Source organism: Hyperolius riggenbachi, chromosome 2 (genome assembly GCF_040937935.1).
Source record: "Hyperolius riggenbachi isolate aHypRig1 chromosome 2, aHypRig1.pri, whole genome shotgun sequence".
NCBI classification, from domain to species: domain Eukaryota; kingdom Metazoa; phylum Chordata; class Amphibia; order Anura; family Hyperoliidae; genus Hyperolius; species Hyperolius riggenbachi.
Window position 1 is genome coordinate 272726521 of NC_090647.1, and position 17182 is coordinate 272743702.

The following is a 17182-nucleotide window of genomic DNA, read 5'->3' on the forward strand; positions in this document are numbered from 1 at the left end:
GATTTTTTTATCGCACTGCTGTTTATGAATCGAGGCCATTATCAGCGAAGAAGAGAGAATTAATTTACCAACGAATGTTTGTGTGTTAACATTTTCATGTGACTATGTGACTACTCATAAAATCCAGTAAATGGCACTTTCATAGGGAGAGTCACACTCTATTTAACAAATTGTGCTGTGGCTTCAGATTCTTCAGATATTGATTTTATTAACTAAACTGTCGTCTTTTTAATATTCGCCTATCAGTAGTATCCTGCTGCTTTTCTGTAAGAGAGGAATATCTCTGCAACACTATTGATGTGTGTGCTAGGACCAAAATTGAATGCACAGGGGGTAGAGGAACTAGGCCCTTTAGAAACAGCACCACACATATAGAGTAATGAAAAGATATAGGCAATTTATTCAATACAATAACATCACTATACACATAAAAACAATTAAAACACATATGCCACCTGTGTAATCAATAACCATGAAATAGCAGCACTCAATGGATCAATGTGAATATACTTGTCATAGATCAACCTCAGGGGTGCTCACATAAGAGCCACCCGCTGGGTATGAACCCGGGTTCAATTGTAAACCAGTACACTAGTGATAAAGTGCAAATCTGTCCTAATGACAGTAACTCCCAATACAGTGCTAAATGCTATCAATATGATGCAATGATACAAACGATGCAATATGATCAACCAATCCTAAGTGATTACACAATACCAGTGAGGCTGAAACACACTTAACAAAAGTGACTATGACACTGCATACTGGACAAGAACCACGGAGGACACATGTGCAATATACTTATCAGGATAAGAGCGCAACATCAGGCTGGCAGAGAGAAGAAGGACCCCAGGCGGATGTCTCCACCGGTTCCGCGGCTATTACGCCGATTTGTCAAGAGCTGGGGAATCTCCGTGTGTTAAAAATGGCGAAGAACGCCAAGTTATATAGTGGAGGGGGTGGGTGTCACGTGTCCGCATGACGCGTCAAAAATGTCCGCGTGGAGCGCATGCGTCATCATAGCGCGCACGCGCCTCATCATCCGAAAGCTTTCCATGTCGCCAAGGCCAAGGACCGTATAGACTTGATCAATAGTAGACCAAAGATTCAATCTAATTTGGTGAGATTAAGCACTACTTTTAATAACAGGTGGCCAGATATATACAAAGCATTACAGCATGCATGGCCAATTCTACAAGCTGACCCTGATCTGGCTAATCATATTACCGCTCACCCGTCTGTGACGGCCAAAAAGTGCCCATCATTAAAAGATAAACTTTGTTCTAGCCACTTTAGCTCAGTTGTTGGCCATACTCAAGGGCACCGCATCTCTGAAAGTTATCTTGCAATGTGTGTCCTTTTATGCAGAGACAATTGTCGATTACAAATCCAATACAATCCAAACAATTTAAAATTGAACATTATGTCAATTGTAGGACCCGAGGTGTTATATATGCCTTGGAGTGTAGTTGTCCAAGAATTTATGTAGGTCAAACAAAGAATGCTTTAAAAACTAGGATCCAACAGCATTTGTCCAAAATTAGGCTTGCATCTGGTTTACAATTGAACCCGGGTTCATACCCAGCGGGTGGCTCTTATGTGAGCACCCCTGAGGTTGATCTATGACAAGTATATTCACATTGATCCATTGAGTGCTGCTATTTCATGGTTATTGATTACACAGGTGGCATATGTGTTTTAATTGTTTTTATGTGTATAGTGATGTTATTGTATTGAATAAATTGCCTATATCTTTTCATTACTCTATATGTGTGGTGCTGTTTCTAAAGGGCCTAGTTCCTCTACCCCCTGTGTATCCTGCTGCTTTTCATGATCTTTGAGGAAGATTTTGTTTTTTACTTCTAGGACAGCCATGAACATAGTTGTTGTAACAGGTGATACATTCTGTTACTTAGGTAAATGTCTTGGCAGATGCAAAATTTCAAAATCTTTTGTTCTCTTCATCAAGTATTATGATCATCATACTTAACAAAAAAACAGTCCCCTATATTATTACTAGTCATAGACATTGCGCTGTGATCAACCCTTCGAAGGTCAACCAAAGATAAAAGATCTAGTTAGCCAGTACTACAACTGGCCCCTACTCCATCACGACAACCCCTTGGTCTGGCTCATTGGGCTACCCCCAGCTGAGCATGACTCTCCTACACCAATGATTAACTTGTTCCTGGCCCACAATGAAATCTTCTCATCAATATTGTGCTACAAATAGCTCTGCTCAATCAGCACTCAAACTACCCTTCTAATACCCCCCCCCCCCCCCTTTTTTTTTTTCTCTTTACCTGTTATGCTTCTGTAATGCTGTCTATGTATGTTTTGCTCTACGATGGTAAAATTGTGTGCTTATATTGTTCCATGAATGACCCTGTATGTACCATGACCATTTCCAGGTACGACCCTCATTGTACTTGGCGAAAAATCTGATTCTGATTTAAAATGTTTGCATTTTTTTTCTAACAATAAAAATGTTTGTATCTTTAACATGAAAATGACAACATTGTATGTTTGCAAATTTCTTATTAGCCCCTTTACTGGTGTTGCACTGCATTTTTTTCATATGATAGCTTTGCCACATCTATAGCAGTGAAATATGGCATGGAACATTATTTTTTTTCTCGTGTGTCATTTTTTTCTGAGTCGTTTTTCAAGTTAAGTGTTTATTTTGTTGTTGTTTTTTTGTTTTTGACTTTTTGTGAGACTTACTTGGGTCACACCAGCTATCTGGGATCCCCTTCAATAAAAAGAGCTTCAGATCCTACCATAGGTCCCTCTGCTTTCCCCTCCATACTATTACCCCCACCTCTACCTGGTCTCTGGAGTAGAGGACTGCGCGGGTCCACTTTTTCATACCCGCACCCGACCCGCACCCGCGACCCGCTACCCGCACCCGACCCGCGACCTGCTTTCTGGTGAATTTGATACCCGCAACCCGACCCGCACCCGCAGAACCGCTACCCGCGGCCCGCTACCCGCGACCCGCTTTTTTACATTTTCTTCTAAAGTGCACATTTAAAGTAACATTGGGGAGCTGTAAAGTTAATAAAACCTATTTTTATACACAAACCAAAGCTAAAGAAGGTTTTTAGCTTGCTTTCACTACCCGTACCCGCAGACCGCTACCCGCAACCCTACCCGCACCCGCAACTCGCTACATGCACCCGACCCGCACCCTAAATCAATTCGGGTACCCGAACCAGACCCGCATTTCGGGTTACCCGCGGGTACCCGACCTGCTGCAGATCTCTACTCTGGAGGTGGGGAAGGAAGGATTTTCATCAACCTCTTGCAGAAAGACATAATAAAAGAACTTGTTGTTTTTTAAAAAGAACAGGTGTGCACACGTACCCAAACAGGAAAGCATGTACAAACAGACGCCAATTCACGGTCATATGTGCACAGTGGCTACATTAACGCCTTATGGCGCCAGTGCTTATGCCCCAATGCATAACGCATACTGTAGGATCCAGACCAGGGGCTCGATTCACAAAGCGGTGCTAACCCAGTTAGAGACTTTAGGCATGATAACCATTGCACCACGCTGGTGAAAAGCTAGTTTAGGGGCCTGATTCACAAAGCGGTGCTAACAGTTAGCACGCTGGTGAAAAGCCCTTTATCACACCTAAACTCAGTTTAGGCATGATAAGTTTAGGTGTGATAAGTTTAGGTGTGATAAGTTTAGGCATGATAAGTTTAGGTGTGATAAGTTTAGGCATGATAAGTTTAAGCACCAACTGCGTTAGCACCGCAGTGCACAGCTGATCAAAAGTTTTGCGCTAGCAAAGTCTGGTGCACTTCGCATAGAGTTTAATGGCGCTGCTTTGCGTGCGGGACTTTGCACGCTATCTACACTTATCTAAACTTAGCATGCCTAAACTTATCACACCTAAACTTATCACACCTGGGGCCTGATTCACAAAGCGGTGCTAACAGTTATCACGCTGGTGAAAAGCCCTTTATCATGCCTAAACTCAGTTTAGGCATGATAAGTTTAGGTGTGATAAGTTTAGGTGTGATAAGTTTAGGCATGTTAAGTTTAGGTGTGATAAGTTTAGGCATGATAAGTTTAAGCACCAACTGGGTTAGCACCGCAGTGCACAGCTGATCAAAAGTTTTACGCTAGCAAAGTCTGGTGCACTTCGCATAGAGTTTAATGGTGCTGCTTTGCGTGCGGGACTTTGCGTGCGATCTAAACTTATCTAAACTTAGCATGCCTAAACTTATCATGCCTAAACTTATCACACCTAAACTTATCACGCCTAAACTGGCTTTTCACCAGCATGGTGCAATGGTTATCATGCCTAAAGTCTTTTAGGCGTGCTAACTGGGTTAGCACCGCTTTGTGAATCAGGCCCCTAAACTTATCAAGCCTAAACTGGCTTTTCACCAGCGTGGTGCAATGGTTATCATGCCTAAAGTCTCTAACTGGGCTAGCACCGCTTTGTGAATCGAGCCCTAGGGGCCTGATTCACAAAGCGGTGCTAACAGTTAGCACCCTGGTGAAAAGCCCTTTATCATGCCTAAACTCAGTTTAGGCATGATGGGCTCGATTCACACAGAGGTGCTAAACCAGTTAGAGACTTTAGGCATGATAACCATTGCACCACGCTGGTGAAAAGCCAGTTTAGGTGTGAAAAGTTTAGGCGTGATAAGTTTAGGTGTGATAAGTTTAGGCATGATAAGTTTAGATAAGTTTAGATCGCTTGCAAAGTCCCGCGCGCAAAGCAGCGCCATTAAACTTTATACGAAGTGCACCAGACTTTGCTAGCGTAAAACATTTGATCAGCTGTGCAATGCGGTGCTAACGCAGTTGGCGCTTAAACTTATCATGCCTAAACTTATCACACCTAAACTTATCATGCCTAAACTTATCACACCTAAACTTATCACACCTAAACTTATCATGCCTAAACTGAGTTTAGGCATGATAAAGGGCTTTTCACCAGCGTGCTAACTGTTAGCACCGCTTTGTGAATCAGGCCCGATAAGTTTAGGTGTGATAAGTTTAGGTGTGATAAGTTTAGGCATGATAAGTTTAGGTGTGATAAGTTTAGGTGTGATAAGTTTAAGCGCCAACTGCGTTAGCACCGCAGTGCACAGCTGATCAAAAGTTTTACGCTAGCAAAGACTGGTGCACTTCGTATAAAGTTTAATGGCGCTGCTTTGCGTGCGGGACTTTGCAAGCGATCTAAACTTATCTAAACTTAGCATGCCTAAACTTATCACACCTAAACTTATCATGCCTAAACTTATCACACCTAAACTGGCTTTTCACCAGAGTGGTGCAATGGTTATCATGCCTAAAGTCTCTAACTGGGTTAGCACCGCTTTGTGAATCGAGCCCTAGGGGCTCGATTCACCAAGCGGTGCAAAGTGTTAGCACCGTGGTGAAAAGGCCCTTATCACGCCTAAAGTCACTTTAGGCATGATAAGAAGAAACTCGCGCGAAGTTGCGCGCGCAACCGCGCGCGTGCGCGCGCAGCGTCCCCGCTTCGCGCGAAGCTCCCATTAAGCCCTATGGGACTTTGCGCGCGCTCTCACGCGCGAACGCGCGAACGCGCGTTCGCGCGGTAACTTCGCGCGAAGAGCAGGAAAAAGCGGTGATAACTCAGTGGTGAAAAGGTCATCACGCCTAAAGTCTTTTAGGCGTGATAACTGGGTTATCACCGCTTGGTGAATCGAGCCCTAGGTGTCTTAAGTTTAGGGGCCTGATTCACAAAGCGGTGCTAACAGTTAGCACCATGGTGAAAAGCCCTTTATCATGCCTAAACTCAGTTTAGGCATGATAAGTTTAGGTGTGATAAGTTTAGGTGTGATAAGTTTAGGCATGATAAGTTTAGGTGTGGTAAGTTTAGGAGTGATAAGTTTAAGCACCAACTGGGTTAGCACCGCAGTGCACAGCTGATCAAAAGTTTTGCGCTAGCAAAGTCTGGTGCACTTCGCATAAAGTTTAATGGCGCTGCTTTGCGTACGGGACTTTGCGCGCGATCTAAACTTATCCAAACTTATCATGGCTAAACTTATCACACCTAAACTTATCACACCTAAACTTATCACACCTAAACTGGCTTTTCACCAGCGTGGTGCAATGGTTATCATGCCTAAAGTCTCTAACTGTGTTAGCACCGCTTTGTGAATCGAGCCCTAGGGCCTCGATTCACCAAGCGGTGATAACTCAGTTATCACGCCTAAAGGACTTTAGGCGTGATGACCTTTTCACCACTGAGTTATCACCGCTTTTTCCTGCTCTTCGCGCGAAGTTACCGCGCGAACGCGCGTTCGCGCGTACGCGCGTGAGAGCGCGCGCAAAGTCCCATAGGGTTTAATGGGAGCTTCGCGCGAAGCGTCGGGTGCTGCGCGCGCACTTACGCGCCTACGCGCGAACGCGCGTACGCGCGGTAACTTCGCGCGAAGCCCTTCTTATCATGCCTAAACTGAGTTTAGGCGTGATAAGGGCCTTTTCACCACGGTGCTAACACTTTGCACCGCTTGGTGAATCGAGCCCTAGGTGTGATAAGTTTAGGCATGCTAAGTTTAGATAAGTGTAGATAGCATGCAAAGTCCCGCACGCAAAGCAGCGCCATTAAACTCTATGCAAAGTGCACCAGACTTTGCTAGCGCAAAACTTTTGATCAGCTATGCACTGCGGTGCTAACGCAGTTGGTGCTTAAACTTATCGGGCCTGATTCACAAAGCGGTGCTAACAGTTAGCACGCTAGTGAAAAGCCCTTTATCATGCCTAAACTCAGTTTAGGCATGATAAGTTTAGGTGTGATAAGTTTAGGTGTGATAAGTTTAGGCATGATAAGTTTAGGTGTGATAAGTTTAGGTGTGATAAGTTTAAGCACCAACTGGGTTAGCACCGCAGTGCACAGCTGATCAAAAGTTTTACGCTAGCAAAGACTGGTGCACTTCGTATAAAGTTTAATGGCGCTGCTTTGCGTGCGGGACTTTGCAAGCGATCTAAACTTATCTAAACTTAGCATGCCTAAACTTATCACACCTAAACTTATCATGCCTAAACTTATCACACCTAAACTGGCTTTTCACCAGAGTGGTGCAATGGTTATCATGCCTAAAGTCTCTAACTGGGTTAGCACCGCTTTGTGAATCGAGCCCATCATGCCTAAACTTATCACACCTAAACTTATCATGCCTAAACTTATCACACCTAAACTTATCACACCTAGGGCTCGATTCACAAAGCGGTGATAACCCAGTTATCACGCCTAAAAGACTTTAGGCGTGATGACCTTTTCACCACTGAGTTATCACCGATTTTTCCTGCTCTTCGCGCGAAGTTACCGCGCGAACGCGCGTTCGCGCGTACGCGCGTGAGAGCGCGCGCAAAGTCCCATAGGGTTTAATGGGAGCTTCGCGCGAAGCGTCGGGTGCTGCGCGCGCACTTACGCGCGTACGCGCGAACGCGCGTTCGCGCGGTAACTTCGCGCGAAGCCCTTCTTATCATGCCTAAACTGAGTTTAGGCGTGATAAGGGCCTTTTCACCACGGTGCTAACACTTTGCACCGCTTGGTGAATCGAGCCCCTAAACTTATCATGCCTAAACTGAGTTTAGGCATGATAAAGGGCTTTTCACCAGGGTGCTAACTGTTAGCACCGCTTTGTGAATCAGGCCCCAGATGTGCAAGAACACCTGTTTACATCTGTACCAGCCGACTCGCCAGGACGGGTAACTGACCGTGACACCAACTCATTGCCTGTGCACCAAATTATTGATAATAGATGTCTGCCAATCTGCCTAAATGACCTGATCTGGTCACGATTGGATTGCATTATGTATATTGATCATGTTATATAGAAACCTTGGCAGTTTTCCACTGACATTTGTTAGTCTTCATCCAGCTGTTTGACTTTTACTTCCTGTGTCCAGATACCATCAAGTAAATATGTCCTTCATTTACAGTAATCTCAGTAAGGGATTTTTCTAGAGGACATCTTTCCTGGTTTATCACCGTTAGGAAGCGCTTATCAGAATTTGTTCATCTGCTGACCTAGAAAATAAGATTATATCATTTTATGAAGTGCCCTCAAGCACACATTTAATTCATCGTGCAGAGGTCACCTAAATGCCATTGAAAACAATGGGAATAGACGCTGCAGATCTTTAAATCTATTTTGGCCAAATACAAACGTTTTTGCTTTCCTAAAAGGTATCGTATGTCAGATGGTATTGTCTGGGACTCCACTTCATTGGGTGTTGGCTGTATTTATTTTTCAATTATAAGAGGTTTTTTGTTTGTCAGCCATTAAGTATTAGTTATTGGATATACAGTGTGTTGTAGACTAAAATTATGCAATCTTGCTCCTAAACCGCAATTGTTATGCTGTGAAAAATATAGATCAAAACAGAATACATTGATGTGCAAATCACACTAACCCTATATTTAACTGAAAATAGTGCAGAAAACATAGCAAACAAATCCTCTTACCCTGTCAGTGTCATGTAGAAGAAGTGCCTCGTGCAGCATGGGAAGAATCATGTTTACTACTAGTGCGCAGGGCTAGAGGGTCTCTGTTTCTTATCCCCGTAGTTGAAGACACACCCCTTTTTTCTTATATTGATACCCAAGTTTATCCAGATTGCTCAGGGCCCTGTTTCACACTGGAAATTGGTGCAAAAACATAGCTATTTTGCCACAATTCTCGTTCAGAGAGCGATTCTCATTCTGCGATTGTCATTCATTGCAAAGTAAACTAATTAGTTATGAGGCATTCCACCGGGTCTTTTTTTTTTTTTTTTACATTACATAAATTTTCCTGTCTTTTTATGTTACAACATTATAAGATCAACATACAATACTGAGCACTTATAAGACTCTACGGTGCCTGTTACCAATATAGTAAATTCCTATGTAGCCCCATAACTTTACTATGAACCAGTGCTGAAGTCTGATGTAATCCATACATGGGACCATGTTTGCATTTCTTGCTTTCATTGATAAAGGTTTATCCTCCTAGAGGTAGAAAGCCAAGATCCATATGAACTCCATCCATCATCCCTTATTATTTATAACTGATAGCTTCCTTTTTTATCTTTCAGAGACTTGGCAAGAAAAGACAGAAATGGAGCTTCGGACCCGTTTGTCAGAGTACAGTACAATGGCAAAACACAAGAGAGCTCAGTAAGTTTATACAATGTTATATTTTCAGTATATTTCTGCTTGCAAGCTTGCGAGTGCTGTTTTGGAAAATAAAGGCTTAAAGTCAAATATATTTATCTGAAAGAATCAGTAATACTTGTTCTATACAGGACATGTTTGTGTTTTGTTACAGCAATGAAATGTAATATTGATTAAACCTCCTGAAAAATCATGATAATCACTCCATATAGCATTATTCTTATAGCATTACAATGCTTGTCCTCTTTATGTTATTTTATGTCAAATAAAACATTCAGAGACTTGAATGTGACTGCACAGTATACCTGTAATAAGTGATAAACACACTTTGATGACACTGTACAAATTACATTCATATAGTTGCTCACGTACATTTTGCTATTTATGTAAAGCTGTCATTGATTGGGAAAAATTGTCCAAAGTAAACCAATGTCAACTATTTTGGAAAATGGTAATTATTTTTTTGTCTGATCTGCTAAAATGCAGTCCATTGCTAAAACAAAAAGCAGAGGGTGTTACAGGTTACTCAGTGATGTCATGAGTAATCAAAGCTCTTTTTGATAAAAAGCCAAATGATTCACTCATGTTGCATTATGAGGGTAACGTCCTGGCTATATGACGTTAAATACTTTGAAATTACATCTATTTTAGGAATACAAAATTGTGCTTGGAATATGTTTTATCTGTAAGGGGGCTTCTTGATTCTTTATAGTTCAAAATATTAATGGTTCTACACATCAAAAGCATCCCCTCAATTTTTATATAACTAGGGTGATCTATGTGACCTAAATGGGTAAAATATCTACCTTGAAAGTCCTATAAATCAGTGTTTTGAATGCATGCTTAGATTTTCACAGAAATAAAGGATTGATGTTAAGTTCAGGAGTTCAGGGCACTCGTCGCTTATCTTCTGGTTTAAGGTCCACACATCACTCCACACGTAACGCAAACATGATGCATGTCAAGCAGCCAATCAAGGCGCAGGCGCTCCAGCTGAAGCAGCCAATCATGCTCTCACAGCCCGTCATCATGACAACATGACGCTCAATAGTAAGATGTAGAATCTCTGCAATTTGAGCTGCTATCTGAAACAACATACAGCAACTGAGTACAACCACAATGGATCCCTATGAATGACCCAATGCATACACTGCAGCATGAAATAATGTCAGATATAACAGATTATAACCATTGTAGCCGCACAGACATTCCAGTAAACACCAATGCAATCCACATACAGAAAAAGTTTAAAAAAGCAAAAAAGGCTAGATACGTGGCCAAAAGTCATAATTCTTGCTTAAAGTGGACCTGAACTCTTAAACAGGACAGAAGGGAAACATAGAGAAATGTACCCTGTATGTATTTAGAGAGTTTATCCCAGGCATGGGCAAATTTGGCCCTCCAGCTTTTGAGGAACTACAAGTCCCACAATGCATTGCAGGAGTCTGACAGCCACAGTCATGACTCATAAAGGCAAATGCATTGTGGGATTTGTAGTTCCTTAACAACTGGAGGGCCAAGTTTGCCCATGCCTGGTTTAGCCTGTTTAATTCCCCCTCATTTGTTTCTAATCACACGTTGTAATTCAATCTTTCACATGACTGCCATGGCAGAGATAGCTGATGAGCTCGTTTGAAAGCACATGCTGTTAACAATATGTCAGCTTCCATGAATCAGGAAGTAGAAACTGTGAAGATTTATTTTAGGATTTGTATCAACTGTAACAAATAAATATTTTTTAAAGGTTATTATGGTGTTGTGTATCTTTTTAGAGCAGAGAGGACGTTCTGAGTTCAGGTCCGCTTTAAAGTGTAACTGTTGGGCATAAAATCAAAAATCAATTCTTTATTTTTTTTCTGGTAAACAAGTAATAAGGTTGCTAAACAGGCAATCCAAAAGTTAAAAATCACTATTACTTTTCTTGTTGATAAATGATTATTTCCCAGTTTACCTGACTCTTATTTGGTACATTGCTGCACAAAGGAAGTTGCAAGGCATGCTGGGTTGTCTTTTTTGCTTCTTTACTTTTTTCTCAGACTTAACTAATGCAGCCTGATTGTGTGGAGCTTCTTTCCCCTCCTGTTTTCCCCTTCTACACCTCTGTTCTTTTCTGATTGGCCAATATTTCTCATGCTGAGACAGTGCACTTTCTATTGCAGAGCTAGGTGGGAGTGCCTGAAGACTGGGAGGAGGGTGGGCAATGCATACACAATCAGGCAGAGGAGAGTAAGGGAGGAATTACATCGGGATTGGCTTCAAGATAGACACAGTTAAAATGGAGAATACTAAGAAGGATTTTCTCATTTTTTTATTATAGAAAAATCACTAAAATCAAAACGTAAGTAGAGCAAGTATTTATCTGCTTATATATGTGTTTTGTGAGATAGTATGGCTGACAGTTCCTCTTTAAAACTCCCCTGCCTATAGTGCCCCACATCCTGATCCACCTTGTTTCCTTTACTAAAAGGGGTCTATGATAGTGCCACTTTGAGGAATTTTAAGTATCCAGTGTCCCAATTAAAAGTCCAGGTAATTGATCACTATTCCCTCTGCTGGGTGTTTGCTACACACTGCTAGAGAATAACATGTTTAACAGAAATTAATGTCAAATCGTATGGAGAGCAGTAATCATGGATAATACAGTAAACTTTCCCAACTAGTGTGATATTAGCTTCTTGTACTAATATTAGATCCTGATTGATGTGGTATGGTGTTACTAAATTCTGTATTAGCATTGATGAATATTAATAGCAGTAGAGGACAGAAGGCAATGCAAAGAACTATGGTTCGGAGATCTGCATGACATTCTCTTATGGATGTTTCTTCAGTTAACAGAAATGTAAGCAGTTGCTACTTATTACTGCAATCTGCACATCATCATTACATGCAGAGAGTCATCCTGCGCCTTTCCGTATGTTTTACTTAGTTAAAGATTTTTATATTCACAGGTTGTGAAAAAATCATGTTATCCACGATGGAATGAAGCTTTTGAATTTGATTTAGATGAATCCTTTACTGAGAAGTTATCAATAGAGGTCTGGGACTGGGATTTAGTCAGTAAAAATGATTTCCTGGGAAAGGTAAGACAATGTTTACTACTGATTGACCTTTATTCATGTCGTGCCACATGCTGTTTTACCCTTCCTGCCAAGAGCCATTTTTACATTCAAGTGCTTCTCCCATTCATTTGGGCATAAAGTCATCACTGCTTATGACACATTAATGATCTATAGCTTTTTTTTGCCACAAATCAGGCTTTTTATGTGGGTGATATTTGTGTTCAGGAATTACTTTTCTTTTTTTATTATTATTATTATTATTTTGTATGCATTTTATATGGAAAAACAAAAAAAATACACTTTCTACAATTCAACCTACCCTATATTTTTAAAATAAACAATTCTACTCTAGATAAAACCCACACATTTTATTTGCCCATTTGTCCTGGTCATTACAATATTTAAATTATGTTCCTAGTACAATGTACAGCGACAAAATATTTGTTTTGTTTTTGTTTTCTGCTTTCTCACTGTACCCTATCAATAGTTACAAGCCCATATTTGCAGAAGTTACAGTAATATACTTTCATGACATACATATTAAAAAAGAGGAGTCCCTAAGGTAACTTTTTATGTTTTTTTGTAATGCTGTCACTTTGGCCTTTTTTTTTTCAATACAATTGTTATATATTGCTAACTATAGGGGTGGGGAAGGGGCAGAAAGGGTTAATGACTAAAAATGATTTTTTTAAAAATGTATTTTAATGTAGTTTTACCATTTGTCCACTAGATATCAGTACACATTTATCCTGTGTTTACAGGAAGTGTTTGTGTTGTGTCCCTTTAACTTTAATCGTGGTGATTAAAGGATATGCCCTGTTTTGATCCTCTAATACCTGCCAGGGCATAGATTTTACCTCACCCCTGCTGCGCGTACTCTGCCTGCCACAGCTCACTCGTGGACAGTGGTTGCGGTGGGTATGTGCAGCAATTCGGCGCTTTCTTGTACCAGCGGTCTCTGGTGTAGACAGTGGTTGTGGCGGGTATGTGCGGCGATTCTGAGGTATTCGGTGGTTTCTTGTACCACCGGTCTCTGGTCCTTTAAGCCAACTAAAAAAAAGAGCCTGCGCAGGACACTATTGCAGAAGGGAACATGAGCAAGGATACATGTGGCCAGAGCCACGCTGGCGCAGTGGCCCGCCAACCCCCAGTCAGCGAAACCAAAATTGCACTGGGGCGGGAGAACGGAGGATCGTTGAGGACCAACACGGGCACAGGACGGCTGCAGCTGGCTGGTAGAATCCCCAGGTAAGGGAATCTCTTTTTTTTTTTTAGTTGGCTTAAGTATTCCTTTAAGGGGGCAGTGACCACTGGTACTTACGTGGTAAATGTTAACTCAGCTTCTGGCTGAAGCCATGATCATTCATCCACAGGCACTTTGATTGGCTCTTTACCAGTCACTGCCAAGTAAGTTGTACCGTGAACCCGCCACCAGGGGCATTGGTAGGCAGCCCCAAAGATCAGTGGCATGTGCCCCCGATCTATTCTGGGGTGCCCCGGATGTCACCCAGGCAGAGTCAGCTGTGGTGCCTCAAGGGCGGGCATGATGGGAGCTGTGGTGCATCAGTTGGGGGTATGAATGCTGCTGTGTTGCCATGCTGGGTGCTGTGATGCCTTTATGGTGGCATGCAAGGAGCTGTGGTTCATCTATGGAGGCATGCTGGAACTTGTGGTGCCTCAATGAGAGGCCCGTGGGAACATGAGAGGGGGTCCACTAGAAGCTGATAGAATGCTATGGGGGATTGCCAGATAGCCAGCCCACCCAGCAGAAAGCCAGTCCAGCCAGTACAAAAGCCAGATAACTCTGCCTAGTTATGTTTGAGTGACACTGCCTATTTATGTGGTATGGTGCTTTCTTTGGGGGTGGGGGGGTGTATGGAGAGGGGGCTTCATCCAACATTTTGCTGTGCAAGCCTACTTAGACTGCTGTTAAGTTCATGTAAATTTGGCTCCAACCATGACCACACCCACATTCTGGTGCGTGGCCACACTGGAGTGCCCAAAAGTGCCCCAGATCTCTTAGGAGCCTAGCAACGCCCCTGCCCGCCACTGAGTGACAGAATGCACCTGTTTGATGGATCACACTGCAAACTGTGCAGTTTGTGGGAACAGGTTACAGTATTAAAACATTTTAATGTGTACTTGAAAGGGCTAATTCACACAGATTTGCTGCACAGTTCAGTGGTCAGCCTGCTAGGTAACAAGTGCCATCCAGTTCATGTGTAACCCAATAAAATGGCAATATTTGTAATACCCACACCCCAATGGTTGATACACTATGTAGGTAGCAGAAAAATGCTGCAATTAACATCTAATGGGCAGCTGCTGCCCAGTCAGATATACATGCAGTGGACAGGCACATTGCCCCTCACCCAGGCTGTGTGCTTGCAGCTGCCTGTAATCACCTGGCAGATCCATGCAAGCAGTTCACAAGTGGTAGATGCACCGCTTGCAACCGCCTATGTGAAAGAGACATCAAATTATTAGGGTAAGGTTCCTCCGGATTGATATTTAAATCTAATGTGACCCCATATTTAAATAAAAAAAAGCAGATACTCACCTAAGGAGAGGGAAGGCTCGGTCCTAATGAGCCTTCCCTCTCCTCTCCCGGTGCCCTCCGTGCTGCGCTGTCTCCCCCGTTCGCGGGGACTTCGGAAGTCTTCAGGAGCCGAGTCCTCCCGAAGACAGGTGGCGCACACGCGAGTGCGTCATAGAGGGCGCGCGTGCGCAGTGTAGAACGGCCCGTCTTCGGGGGTTTACGAAGCCTCCCTTCGGCCGTGAGACAGCGGTATTTGACCAAAATGGTCGAATACCGCTACTGGGGAGCCAGGACAACAGCGGGCACCGGGAGAGGAGAGGGAATGCTCTATGGGACCCAGAGCCTCCCTCTCCTTAGGTGAGTATCTGATTTTTTTATTTAAAACCGGTTCCCTTTAGCTTTAAGTATGACGTATCTTATGGATAATATAACAAGAGGAGTTGGACCAATATTAACAGTGTATAAGTAAGACTCCAAGTTTAACAGGAGCTGGGCATAGAAAGCAGAAGATCAATGCTGGGGCTTCCCCAAAGCAGAAAAAAAATATAGTGTATGATGTTGTCCAACAAACTTCTGACCTGATTAGTAAGGATACACATGAGTTAATTACCCCTTTCTAGCTTACAGCTAATGGGAACTCGTTTTTAAATAAAAAAAAGTCAGATACTCACCTAAGGAGAGAGATGATCTGGGTCCCATAGAGCATTCCCTCTCCTCTCCCGGTGCCCATTGTTGTCCTGGCTCCCCAGTAGCGGTATTCGACCGTTTCGGTCAAATACCGCTGTCTCCCGGCCGAAGGGAGGCTTCGGAAATGCTTCGGGAGGACTCGGCTCCCGAAGACTTCCGAAGTCCTCGCGGCGGCAGATGCGAACGGGGGAGACAACGCAGCACGGAGGGCACTGGGAGAGGAGAGGGAAGGCTCATTAGGACCGAGCCTTCCCTCTCCTTAGGTGAGTATCTGCCTTTTTTTTTATTTAAATATGGGGTCACATTAGCTTTAAACCACAGCAGAAAAGTGTGAATTTCATGCTGAAATCTATTGGAAATCTGTGTGCACTAAACTAGCAGCAAAAGATCCCTCTCTGGTCAGATTTGATGAGAGGGGGATCTATCTGATGTATGAATCTGCTGGCCTCATGCAATGTATGGGCGGCTTAAGGTAATATTGAACAGCTGTTTTATTCCTCTGGAACTAATATGTAGTTTAGTTTAAACAAAGTTTCACTGCTGTATTTGATAGGTAACAGGTTTCTATCATGTGTCGTTTTCTGAAAGTAATGCAGGAGCTATGTTTACCTATATACTTTTTCAATACATTTATTTTGTACATTTGTCTAGACAGGAATGTAAGCTGCAGTTAGGTTTGAGAAACCATTGCGTGAGAAGAGACAGACCAATACACTGAAATGTACCATGTATTGCTGTGAATTGCCACCTTTAAAGGCTCTTTTTCACTAGGAAATGCAATTGCATACGCAATCACGATGTGTTACATTTTGGGTTCATCTATTTACACTAACCGCAATTGCGCTGCTATTATCCGACAGGTAAGAGCACAAACGCACAAAAATCATGCAGGCCGATTAATGCAATTCCGGGAAAAACTAATCATATTCGTAGAAAAACGGCATGTTAATCGCGGTGCTGTTGCATTTGGCAAACTGGGTGAGATACATTTTTCGAATCGGTTTGTGTCCAGTGGAAAAGAGCCCTAATAAAGATTAGTATTACTTCTTTTTGTGTTTCTACTGTGTTGTGATACGCAGTGGAACAATTTTTATTGAGCAAACCCTTAGATAACTGGGTAAAGAAGATCTGTGGTGAATTTACAGCACATTAAAATAAACATATTACTGTTTCCCCCATTATTCCCCCTCTTCATTTCTCCTATTTTCGCCGCTCCCCGCTGCCAATTAATAACTTAATTAATAAAATATAATTTTTAAACCTTTGGGCAAGATGGCTGCAATGTAAAGTGCTTCCGGGTCAGTACACAGTCTCCCTGTAGTGCTGTGAGCTGAGAGATGAGCTGAGCTGAAGCCACAGGTGGCAGATCTCCTTGCCCCTGCTGTCTGGAGCTTGCAGAAAGGTCAGGGATGACTCATCAGATGATGTGCAGCAGGGGGAGGAAGAGGAAGATAGCAGGGAGGAACAGCTGCTAGACTGTCTGCCTCTTCCTGCAGCACAATATTCGTCTAACTAGACAAATAATTAGATAGATGCAGGAGAGAGACAGCACAGGAGACAGGGAAAAAAAGTTTAGTACTTTTGAAAGGAACATATCTATTCATTTAAATTGCATTTTGAAAAAGGGCCACAGAACCCCTTTAAGGTCACTTTCGTTTGACAAGCAGATTTTAGAAAGTAGCTAGTTCACAAAATATTCCTCCAATTTCTTAAATGTTCGTTCATCAAATCTGAAATGG

The 17182-nt window shown here is 42.6% G+C and overlaps 1 protein-coding gene across 4 annotated transcripts in view; it reads left to right on the plus strand.

Moving 5' to 3' along the window:
• The window catches only part of LOC137546350 (ras GTPase-activating protein 4-like), a 200002-nt gene that overhangs the window by 105566 nt on the left and 77254 nt on the right, over positions 1-17182 (plus strand). For all 4 annotated transcript variants that reach the window (XM_068268685.1, XM_068268684.1, XM_068268688.1 and 1 more), the window contains 2 exons: positions 9080-9161; positions 12107-12238. In XM_068268685.1, the coding sequence (XP_068124786.1) occupies positions 9080-9161; positions 12107-12238 (214 nt within the window). The remainder of the gene's footprint in view (positions 1-9079; positions 9162-12106; positions 12239-17182) is intronic.